Source organism: Symphodus melops (assembly GCF_947650265.1).
Source record: "Symphodus melops genome assembly, chromosome: 10".
NCBI classification, from domain to species: domain Eukaryota; kingdom Metazoa; phylum Chordata; class Actinopteri; order Labriformes; family Labridae; genus Symphodus; species Symphodus melops.
The window spans coordinates 10,771,670-10,784,247 of record NC_136700.1 but is presented as its reverse complement, the minus strand read 5'-3'; the positions used below and the strand labels follow the sequence as shown (position 1 = coordinate 10,784,247).

Genomic DNA, 12,578 nt, shown 5'->3' with positions numbered 1-12,578 from the left:
TATCGCTGTCAACAATGTGCGCACACACACACACACACACACACACACACACACACACACACACACACACACACACACACACACACACACACACACACACACACACACACACACACACACACACACACACACACACACACACACACACACACACACACACACACACACACACAACACACACACCAGTAGAAGGATGAGTAATCCACTGATACAACGTTGGCGAGGGCCAGGACCACAGCACAGAGAGGCATACAGAGATGCATTCTGGGAAAGCAGAATGAATCATAGGGGTAATAGGGAACAGCTCAACAAGCACCATGTTCTACTTCTGCTGAGAGCTGGCCGACGAGCTAAGTCTTTTAACAGCTGCTCGGGTTTGGAGGGGACACACATCACAGGTACAAACCGGCCTGCTGGCGAGACCTCAGGCTTAACTCCAGATATCAGTGCAGGGTGGGCATGGGGAGCGTGTGTGTGTGTGTCGAGGACATGGGGCAAACACATACTCCGTTACCACATCAGTAACTGATATCCAGACCACTTAAATAAAGCAGCCACATTAAAGTTACACGTCTGTGGGTGTTGACAGGTGTTGGTGCTGATTCAATACCGGCACCTCGAGGGGTTAACACGGAGCGGAGCCAGATGGAGCCGAGCGTCGCCCTTTCATCCAAGTCACAAAGATCGGCTACAGCTACTGGTTGTTACAGTTCACTTGTTTAACATGAGATACTAGAAAACAAAGCTCCATACTTACTGGAAAATGTTTCGGGTTAAAAGGTGTAAAGTTATAATGTTGGATAAAGAGTGAATGCAACACATTCTTTTTCTGCAGTTTGCAGTTGTAAACAATCAGAGGTTGATGTAAGGGGTTGAGAAATGAGGGGAAAAAAAGGGGGGGGATTAAATTGTGAAGCATGATTAAAGTTTTTTTTTGGAACGCAATCACTGTTTCCCCGACAGATAAGTTTAAGTTATAAACAGTAAGACTGATCCAGTCATTGAGAAAATGCTGCTTTATTTGTACTTTGCTTTATGACACAAAACATTTGGCCGTTTCCAAATGTCTGCAAACACTGAAGGAGATGAGCACAAATTACCAGAGCTCAACGATGTCATGTTTATTCTGCAATAGCATTTTTCGTCTTGTAATTCCCCTTCAGCAGGAAGATCCTTTAAAAGAAGCTTCCTGTCAGTGAACTGACAGAACTCTCTGTAAACATCAACCTTTAACAAAACCCTGCACGGAGACGCAGATATGAACTTTATGAAACGAGATTCTGTCATGAAACGCTTACATTTTCAAAATGCTACGACAGTGTTAACTAGAATACAAGAGTTCAGCTTCCCAGTCTTAACCCATGTGGTGTGGATAGGATGTCACACATGACAAAAACGCTTGTTTGTGCGTTTATGTTATTTGTTTGGATAGTGATTGTATCCGTCTGGTCTGCTTGCGCATGCAATGTCAAGTAAGGTTACTGAACACAAGTTCGTGGGCCTCTGGCCTTCAGATGTCTTTCGGTAGTAGATGGGTGATGTTAAGTGAACCTAATCCAGTAACATCAGTTCTGTTATGACGGGCATCTTTGTTTGGGAGCAAAACTTTATTGTTAATACTTCGCCGCCTTTGGGTAAGAATACAGCATCGAGACTAAAGGCTTGATATCTTAAGTCATCTGTGATCTGCAAACTTGGGAGACATTTGAACATTATAGAGTTATACAGTGATCGAAGGGAACATTTCAGGGAAAGTAGAAGAATAATATTGGTCACTTGGACTTTAAAAGTAAATCAGAGATTCACTCTTTTCAGGCTCAATCACTCTTGTCCTCCTCGGTCTTCGCCAGAATGCTACTAGTGACAATGCAGGTTTAAGACAGGTCACAGGAGACGTTTGTCTTCGGTAAAGAGGAGACAAAATATCCACACAGCAATGTATCATGGTCCTGATTCCATTTTGAAATCAGGTGTTTCCAAATATTGACATTTTAATTAAAATAAGAGTTGATTTGATTTAATGGTCCCTCCCCCCTAAAAGACTCCTCATGGTGGCGGGTAGATTGAAGTAGAGGAGGTCAGATTGGACAGGGGCGAAGAGAAATTAAAGGATACAGCGGATATGATGAGAGGTGAAACAAATGGAGAATAAACAATCCTTTCATATTCTTAATCCCATATTGTGATGCAGCTTTATGATTATACGATTGTCCAACTACTGCTCTGTATGCCCTTGAATTGCACTTCGGGGACAAACGTTTTTTTGGAATTTTAATCAATACATTAATTATCCCAGAATCTCTATCATAACATTTTTCTTTTCATGGGCCACGCAGCATGTGATAAATATGATGGATGGTTTAAGGGGATTAAAAAAATGGACAGTTGGTATCTAAGAATGTGTCACTTTGAAGTCAACAGTCTCCTGATCTCATTCCCTTTCGATCAGTCAATGCCGAAATCTACCGGAGTGATTCTACCCACTGCCAGCTATTATACTCCCTTCTCTCCAGCAGTGCTGTCTTAAATATGCATGCCCTACATTTCCCCACCACCTTCCAAACTCAAATGGATGTCCTCTGCTTTTGCCTCCATTCTCTACTGACTCCTCTCTCCTCCCGTCTCTGCTCTCTGAAACTCGGTTTTATTTGTGTCTGACCCAATTTCCAGGTTTGATCCATACTGCCATTTTTAGGCAGTCTGCGGAGCGGCAGGTTGACTGACAGACACAAAAGGCACACCAACAAGCTGGCATGGATGCCTCTGCTGCGCCCATTACTGTGCCCACCCACCCTCTTTTTTTTTTTTGCGATAATGAACCCATCACTCTCCGCCTTCTTGTGCCAAACGCAGCTCCGACTCTTTGTCTTTATGGCTCCAGACACACGCACACACATATACGCTAACCCCTCCTGCTCTTCCACAAAACCATTTACGGTTTGGTTTGAAGAGAGAAAAATTGGAGGCTCGTCTATTGTCTCACTGACGCTCTGTAGCTGGTTGAGCTGCTGCTGAGCATCCACAACATCACATCTTCCTCTCTGTGTAACCTATTGCCGGGAGCGGACCGGAGACATTCATCATGTCAGAAAAAGTGCAGGGAAGCTCTCTGGAGGGTGATAGACGAGGAGGAGGTTGGAAATATGACTTTGCAGCTTATCATTTTGTCGGAGTGCATCATGACTGATGGACTGATCCTTCTCCAGAGAGCATATTTTGGAAACAGAACTAATTTGTGTGATTGTGTAAAGATTGAATATAATCTTGCAGCTTGCAGTCAGTGTCAACCAGGCTGAGTCAAAGCTGCTGCTACTGCTGCAGCCGATGATGACATATAAACGTCTTACATAACCATATTACATTGTGCAATCAGGGCAGAAGGGTCGGAGGAATCAGGACACAATGGTTTTATAATAGCCTGACATGGTCCATGAGAACATCTATGGATTTATGATAAAATGAGGCTAAATCATGATTGTTATTTAAAAGAAAGAGGTAGGTATTTTGGAAAACACACTCCCTCACTTTCTTGGTTAGAAGTGGATAAAAAAAGATCAGCAACTCCCTTATAACCCTGAGAGCTACAGCTACATAACTCTGCTAAGCAAAGACAATGGAAGAAGAGGAAAACTGCATGCAGAGCTTTGTTCAAACGAAAGTTTCAAGTGATTGGCCAACCAACATATGTGAATGAAAAGAGGAAACATGTTTGTACCCTAACAGGCTCATAAAATCTTCTCAAAGTACAAAAAAACAGAGTTAAGAGACAATAGCTGTTTTCCCCACCTCCAGTTTTGATTACAGGCTAAGCTAAACTAAGCTAGCTTTTCCTTAAAACTAGCTTCATAGTCCCCCCCCCCTAATTCTATCTAGTTAAAAAAAACATAGTGTCTACAATATCAAACCATCCCCATAAGGATATAGAGAACAGTGAATGGACTAGAGTATTCGTGTCACAATAAAGCTTAAATTAGCATCAACTGCTGCTTGATGTGGCAACAATTAGCTGCAGCAACTCAAAAAGATGTTCTTCAGTCACATTTTCAACTGTGCTCTTTTCTCTTTCATTTCGGTGTGTCGGCTTCCTGGCTCTCACTAGGTCACAGGAGCAGGAGTGTGTGCTGCTGAGTCAACATCACAAGTGGAACACTGGCCTCAGAATTACAAAGACACACACACACACACACACACACAGTACACTCACAAACACGCACACACAAGACACGACTAATAAGTTTACCGGGGACTACATCTTAAGTAATCCTCTCAGCTTCAGTGTTTGAAACTAGGCTAAGTGCAAACATTCTCAGACTACCTAAGGAGGTGAGGCCGACAATGATTGTGGATCAAGGTCCACGTACAAGTGTGGACATGTCTGATGTGGACGACCTGTGTTATACATTCTTGAAATGTTTTTAAGTAAGATTTAAGATTTTTAGAACCAGCATGATTTTTTTTTTTTTCTTGCTCCGCTCATGATGAAAGTCATGCTGCCATTTCTGATGTCAACGTTTACCATGCTTCAAATACAAATCATGTGAGGCGTGTCCTGTATCTTTAGGCTCATACTCACTGTAAAGAATTTAGATCCTCGTTCACTCAGCAGTGTACAAACAGTCTATATGCTGCGTGTGTGTGTAGTAGTGATAGAGCATATGTCATGGTTTGGCAGACAAAGATAATTTCTTATCATCTTGTTATGTTCTGACTTGTCTGTCCTTTCCGGCAAACGTCTTTATTTGTGCCTCAGACCTTGTAAAAACTTCATTACCAGACTTTTCACACGGAAACATGTTGAATTTTTATAAAGCCTATGTGAGCTCACTTCCTTCTTGGTCACCTGTGTCTCACAAAAGCTTTGTGGAAAATGACTGACTGGAAATGATGTTCTATAGCAAAGGAATCATTCTTTAATAGCTAGCAGGGTTTTTTTTTCGTGTTCTGCTTAAGTCACTTGTTGCGTAATGACTGAAAACAGCAACATCTGGTCCCTTCAGTAATTTAAAAATCATTGTGAAATCCAATTATGCTGCTGTGACAAATAAAAGATGCATTTTGTAGATCTCTTAAGCTCCCTTTTCACTTATACGTTGTAATTTCAGGACACTTTCTTTAAGCAGCTATTGAATACTTTATTTTTTCAATCATTTTCATGGCATTCCGCTATTTCAGCTTCCAAGAAAGTGAAAAAGACATGTCAAAGACACATTTTAGCTTTGAAAGATGGGTAGTTTGTAGTTCATAAATATAAAATGTGATTCTGAACAGTATAAAGATTTTCTGTTATCTTAACACTTTGATTAAAAAAACAAAAACATTTAAATGCATTTGCAGTTTATTTAATTACTCATTTTTAAAATAATTTTGAATACTATTAGAATCAGCTGTAGCATTACTGTGTTTCTTGTTAGCCCTTGTTTGATAATGTTTTTTTTGGGGGATATTAGTTTTAAACTTTGGACTCTGGGAAATGTCCACTGAATAAGCCAGTAACAGTTTATTGACCTTTTATAGCAACATGATCATCCAACTTTGTTTTTGGCTATGATGCTGTTTGTACAGTGCTAAGAAAAGTAAATTAAACTCCTGTTCACTGAATGATAGGGATGTAACGATACGATTCAAGATATTGGGTTCACGATAAGATTCTTCCACAATTTATTTAACAAAATTAGACTGAAGAAAACTGATGACTAAAAAAGATTTAATTTTTCAATGAAAACACCGATGCACCTCGTAATCTCTTTGGCTCTTACACGTGTTTGGGCGAGCGGGGCTACAAACCTGCTTGTTATAGTTTGGTTTCCTCGCTGCCATTTGAAGTGTGTGTGATACACACGTTTAATAAAGGTATGTGTCAAACACTTGAACAATCTCTCCTACTTTTTAGCCCTTAAAACAACATCCCAACAGTTAAGGTTAAGGCCTCATAATACTAATCTAAGTAGTTTTCCACCAGAATGTCAGACGGTACCTTCATATATTAAACAATCTGAACATTTGAGCAACAAGTAATTCTGCAACACAAACAGTCATAAAAGGAGCTTTTACTCTTTCAAGCTGCCTCTCTGCTGCCTTTAAAAGCCGTGTGTGACATCATTTAATACGCCAAGAGCACAACGTCGGCACATTTGGTGAGGCAAGTGCAACACATGAAAAAGGCCACATCAAGACATTGTTCTCAGAGATTCATTAATCTTCTGATGAACTTTGAGATTGAGGCTTGGATGAGTGAGAGCAACACAAACTCAACTTTGATACTTCCTTGTTTTTTCAAATCTACTGCTGACGCACCAGCGCAGATATTTTGGGTGGGACTTTTTTTTTTTATTTTTTTTTTTAAACATACTAAAATTAGATTGAGTTTTATAAAGCACTCACCAAAGATCTCCCCATTCTTGGCATACTCGGTGACTAAGTAAAGCATGTTCTTCGTCTCCATCACCTAAGAGAGGAAGTGGACGAGGGAAGGGAGGGAAGAGAAAGGTGGGACAGTAAGTACACAGAAATACACTTTTTAAGAGCAATGTCAAAAGATAATCCGTATAAATAGTCTCCTGCAACAAGATAGGATTAGAATGAGGAACAAGAAAAGATACAGATGACCAAAACATTACACAACCGTCCACATGGCTCTGTCTGACATCCCAAAAAGGCATGAAAAACAAAATACATGAATGGTTTAAATATGGCAACAGTGTAAAAGAACGGAGGTGGACGATCGCTGTTTGCCGAGTATATCTGAATGGTACTTAAAACCTCTCAGTCCTCACTTGGTGCTGGGTTGTGTAGGAGGAGGAGAACCGATTTAGAAGCAGTCAACACTCGGTAGATGAATAGAAATAAATGCGGAGGAGAGAGTCAGATGGAGAGGGGAGGATGAATCAGACACAGTGAGCCAGACACTCACACTAGAAATCCCACACTTATTGTTTGTGATCAATTTTCCATCTGTTACACTGACCGACTCACAGATTTAGGAAGTAGGAGCCAGCATTTGTTGCTTTTGCTTGTGATGGTTGTGTAACAAACGGATAATGTCCTCTCGGTTTCGTGCCTCTGGATAAATGAATGAAGTAGTAATTTCATGTATAGGTATTCATTCAGTATGGGTCAATTCAAGAAAGAGCAAAGCGAGACACTGATGCTTCTAATCTGGGAAAAACACCTTCATTGAGCACAATTTGACTTTTCAGAGCAGGAAAAGCAAAGGTGTAAGTAATGGGATTAATGATGGCGTGTTTGTCATTGAGGCCAGTAAAGCAGCATGTTGTATAAGAGCAGGACTCTGGCACTGACTGAAATTCAGGAATTATTCATGTTATCAGTTACACCTGTGGGTGACTAAATAAATGATCCACGATGAGGGAGATCTATTTTCAGTTTATTATGGATGTTCCGTTGCTTGTTGCTGTGAAGGAATCCAGCAGCTACATGCTAACTAGCTCCACGCGTGTTGTTCACCTTTTGCAGATTTCTTGGTTGAACTTGCGAAGTCAGGCGAAGTCTTTAAACCCTTTATAACACTTCTATAAATACAGAAAACACAGTGTGCTTCTGGCGCACACAGACTGACATCTATATGATCAGACTTGTGCAATCCCCTTGCTGATTCTACCTGAATAAATTTGGAAAATGTTAAAAATGTTAATTAAATGACTTCTAAATCAGAATTTGTCTACATTGAATGCATGATCAAAAATGGTTCTTCATGCTTTTTCTAGGAAATGGGTTGAAGAGGATCTTCATATCAAGTTTCAGATCTTGCTCAAACTACAACACTTACATGTTACATCACATACCTGCAGCTGCTTCTCAGTAAAAGCCTCTCTGCAGCGGCAATAATCACTACAATCAATTCAATACAGAGGAGATAATACATGAAAAACTGTATTATATAAAGGACAGCACCTGATGTGTTCAGTATTTCTGGCTCCAGACTCCTTGTCGAGTACAAGTGCTGTGGGGGGAAATAAACAACTGAAGCCAGATCTCGGTCATATAATACACTGTCTAACAAGAGAAGAACACATAGTCTGAATTCCACATAGCAAGAAAAGCACACTGCACTTGACTGCTCAGCGCTGCATGGGGTCTGACTCGCCTTCAATTGAACATTACACAGAACATTCAGTCTTGGCTTTTTCAGTTTTGTTTTAGACTTTATGGTTCGGGTTTGTTGATTACAATTCTAATCTGAATATCAGGCTGGGAAGAGGCTCCGTCTCTGAGGGGAATCACATGCTGAATACAGGCTGTTTTATGTTTTAACATGCTTTCATGTATAATTAATCAATCCTACAAGTACTTTTTTAGTGCTTGTGAAACCTAATGTAGTCATGTGTTATCGTGTAGAAGAGAACATGTTATGACCATCCTCAATTTTCCGGCATTTTTCAAAAAAATTATTCAATTTTCGGGACTTTTTTTTTTTTTGGATAAAAGCACTAATCAATGACAAATATGTGACGGTATGCAAAGAAAATCAAGTTATCCTTTTGACTGTTTATGACGTTTGATGTTTGAAGTTGTAGAAAGAATGTCGGCAGAGCTGAAATAGCGGGGAAACCCAGAGAGTCATGGGATAGTTGGATGTAAGAGCGTTAAAAAGAAGTGAAGAAAATGATGTTAGAACAGGGTAACTAGAGGAGAGGCCACACACCACAGGACAACGGGATTGGGGTGCACAGTAGGGTTGTCTGTGTGTGTCTTCATTAGCCAGGGCTCGCTTCCCTTTGGGCCACAGGGCCAACCCTGGTTTATGAGAGTGGAAAGGAAATCACTAATTGACCTGAGCTGATTGGATGGAGGGGCTGCTGGAAAGAATGATACACACCAAAATAACACAGCAGAGGGCTGGAGCATTGCCTCATGGTTGTGTAATGATAATGAACAGTCATTTACTTTACCTAACTAAACAAACTTACAGGGCCCAGCGACTTATGTAATACCACTGAATCACCAAAATGATTGGGAGTTCAGATATTTTGTGCCAGACAGCAGACTTCACTGTAACTGAGACAAGGTTCTCTTTGGTTAGTTATCATAGCAACATCCAGTGCAACCGCCAGAACAAGTCATTTCAGAAAACAAACAAAGACTGTTTACTATAAAAGTTGGATCATGGACATGATAAATATGGGGTAAGACGCGTCTAGCAAAAAAAAAATCATACCGATGGCAAAAAATGGGCTGCATTATCGACACTAGAAAATACTCATACTGTACTTATTGACTTTCTCTCCACGTTCAAATGTTTGTTCTCTTGATTAACCAACGTGCTAAGGACAACTGCAGCATCTTAGGTAAGATCTATGCACACACCAAAGTATGAAAAAGGCCCTCACTGCTGTAAAAAGACAGGAAAAGGTTAAAACTCTGCCCACAACATTGTTAGAAATGATGGGAACAACGCACGTTTCTCAAATATAGTTGTTCAGTGGCAGCTTTTCACTTTGCATTGAAGCACACGGTAGGTTAGGCACTCTGAGGAAGACTGGGGGGTAGAGTGGCTGACTTTTTGGACTTGGAAAAAGTGAAAATCTTTGATTCTGTTTCACCCAGATTAGCCCTCTTCTTAGAGCAAGTTTGAACTTTGTTGTGGTGTGTTTAATATGCTATTACAGATTTGACAAATATTTACAAACCAGTCAATGTGGTCACAGTTTAGTTATTTCTTAATATATCAGGACGGGGGAGGAATAAATGCTCTGTCTTTAACCCCCCTCTGTTTTAGAAGTCAAGTCAAAGCCCTTAGTTAATCGAAGCCAGTTTCTTGAGGCTATGACAGGAGAATTCACCCACCAAACAAAACAAAAAAAATTTAGATGGTGGGTGAAACCAGAGCACATGGTACAGACCATGCATCAGCTCGGAAAACTCAGAAAGGCACTGCCGGGGGAATTCAAAACCAGGGTCTTCTTGATGAAGCACCTTTGCTCATCTCTTATCCACGGTGTACATTTGTTCACACAGCATTCCAATGTAATGCAGGTGTAACTGGATTAAAACACTATGGTGGTATACTCACAGTGACAGACTGCAGGGAGTCAAACCAGCATGCAGAATTTGTTCTGATAGACATTTTCAGAAAAGATGATTTACAGCTGACTTATATCAGTAGGAGTTTTTTGGGTTAGAAAATTGAACTTCCCCGTGCCACAACAACCACACCCTCCGACGGAATACTTGCATGCTCATATGTTCAGACTTGGACTCAAACCAACCTTAAACATTTTAAGGCTTTGTGGAGCCTGTGGTGGTGAGACGTCAACATTTTTAGGAGCCACCATGTCCTTTGACGACAGCAACATCTTCTGACAAAAATGTGAATCTTCAAAGTGTCTACAACACGCACAGACTTTGGCTCATATCAGATAGAATACTCATGACGGATTTGTTCAAGACCAAAGCTGTTCAACACTAAAATAGGACATTATTTTAAAATTAAAATCAAAATGACGGTCTAAGAGGCTTTTTTTGTAGGTCCGGTCATGATATACACGCTGACCAATTTTCTAAATCCTATAGGCTGAACATGCTCCAGAGGCTGAATTTTTCAAAAAATATTTTATGGGAGCACCACTGAGTTATCTAGCCACGCCCGCCAACAAAATCCATATCAACAATCTCCTCTTGCCACTGGTGCACATGCTAAATTTGGTGAGTTTTCCCGCTCCCCAAAAATGCGATTCCTTCGGCGGAAAGCGAGAAGCAACATTGATTAATTGCATTCCAATTGGGTCCTCGCTCTGAGGGTGATGCAAGGACCCTAAAAAAATGATTAGCCCTTGTTTCATTAAAGGAAAGCACATGTGAAAAGCTGCAAGAGAGAAGCATAGTTGTTGACATCTTGCATGCTATGCACTAAAAATACATCAAATGACAAGTACTGTACATAGCAGGTGTCAGGCTCACCTGGTAGAGCTTGATGATGTGGGGGTGGTCGAGCATTTTCATGATCTGAACCTCCCTGTAGATCTTCTCCAGGTTGACAGCATCCAGCTGGGTCTTGTCGATGATCTTGATGGCCACCTGCAGAATTACAGAGCATTAACAACAATGCGACTGCAATCAGCGAGCTCATGAGGCTTGATTGGCAAAAAGAAAACACCCCCTACATTCACATACACCCTGGTACAGACAGGGATTGAAAAGGGGACAGAGTGTTCTCGCAGCTGTGAGCACAGAGATCCGTTTCTGAGACACACGAGAGAAGCTAAAATCCATTTTGTGCTTGAGCTTTAATAAACAGTCTGAAAATGTGAGCATTGATGACATATCCCATGAAGTTACAGCAGAGGCAAACATAGCCCTGGCTGGATACACGCCCACAATGACACAGACGTGTGTAACCTGCACACTCACAACTTCAACACCCTTGGCTTGATTAATGATGTCCGGGTAGGTAACAAGGCAATATAAACCCGTCTTGTTCACTCTGTCTCATAAACAACATTTTCTTCAGCGTGATCTGAAGTGTTTCACGAGTCTGGTAGCCAAGCTAAAGGAGTAAACAAGAGAAGCCATGTGTCTCTGTTGGATAAAGTTATAAAACTTTTATTGAGACTGAATACAGGTGCAGGATTTTGAAAGCAGTGAAATTGTAGCTTCAGATGAGCCTAATGCAGGATTATTGTTTGTATCATTAACAGCACATTAGTGGCTAAAAACAAGCTTTTCGAAACAGTCAACTTTGCGTATTTTGGAAACAGAGATTCATATAGGAACAATTGTTAACTGCAGGTCCGATCAGGGAAGCCGTACGTGAAAAAAACAAAAACAAGATCCACAGTAGACAGACTGACGTTAAATTTCAGCTGGAAACATATCACATCGAGGATCATTTTATTGTCCATCTTCACGCCCATCGGATAAAGCATCAGAGTATTTTACCGGGAATGTAAGAAGGTGTATTAGACTTGCTAACACACGTGTGGCTAGCTGTTGAAACTTGGAGCCAGATGTGACAAATTCAACTAAACGACCTTGCTTTTTATTTATTTTTATTTTTTTGTTACTGACTCTGATATGTCGATATAGTATTATTCAAGTAAATAATCAGGAAGTGTTGTTGTTTCATGCTGTACTCGTGTCAGTCTAAATACAGCCACATATAAAGCTGACTGATACCTCCATCCCTCTAACATCAGTCTTGAGCCTCTGAAGCATTTTTAAAGTTAGCACTTAAGATACAAATGTGTAGTAAGGGCTGTTTTGATAGGTTGAACACGCTGTTATTAGCTCCCTACCTGCAGTATCGACAGGTGTGCAACTTAGCCATAAACACGATGAAGAAATCCAAAATCTTTTAATGGCACTCCTGCCAAAAGTCAAAGACCCTGAGGCATTGAATTAAAAATAAGTGTCAGGGATTACAGGTACTTATCAGGTAAGATGGGAGATAACTGATTACATTGTCAACATCACACACACACCACAAGATTTATAGTTATCTTTCTGGGCACAAGGTCGTTTAAGGACAAAGGGTTGCAAGGGAACGTAGCTAACGCAGAGTAAGTATTGCAGAAAAAAAAAAAAGAGGTTATGCCATGATCAGAGATGGACCTTGCACAACA

The 12,578-nt window shown here is 40.6% G+C and overlaps 1 protein-coding gene across 2 annotated transcripts in view; it reads right to left on the bottom strand.

Annotated features, from left to right (window-relative positions):
* The window catches only part of sik2b (salt-inducible kinase 2b), a 39,997-nt gene that overhangs the window by 25,254 nt on the left and 2,165 nt on the right, over window positions 1-12,578 (bottom strand). For both annotated transcript variants that reach the window (XM_079354813.1, XM_079354812.1), the window contains exons 2-3: window positions 10,918-11,034; window positions 6,382-6,445 (exon numbers count right to left, since the gene is read on the bottom strand). In XM_079354813.1, the coding sequence (XP_079210939.1) occupies window positions 6,382-6,445; window positions 10,918-10,959 (106 nt within the window). In that variant the 5' untranslated portion in view covers window positions 10,960-11,034. The remainder of the gene's footprint in view (window positions 1-6,381; window positions 6,446-10,917; window positions 11,035-12,578) is intronic.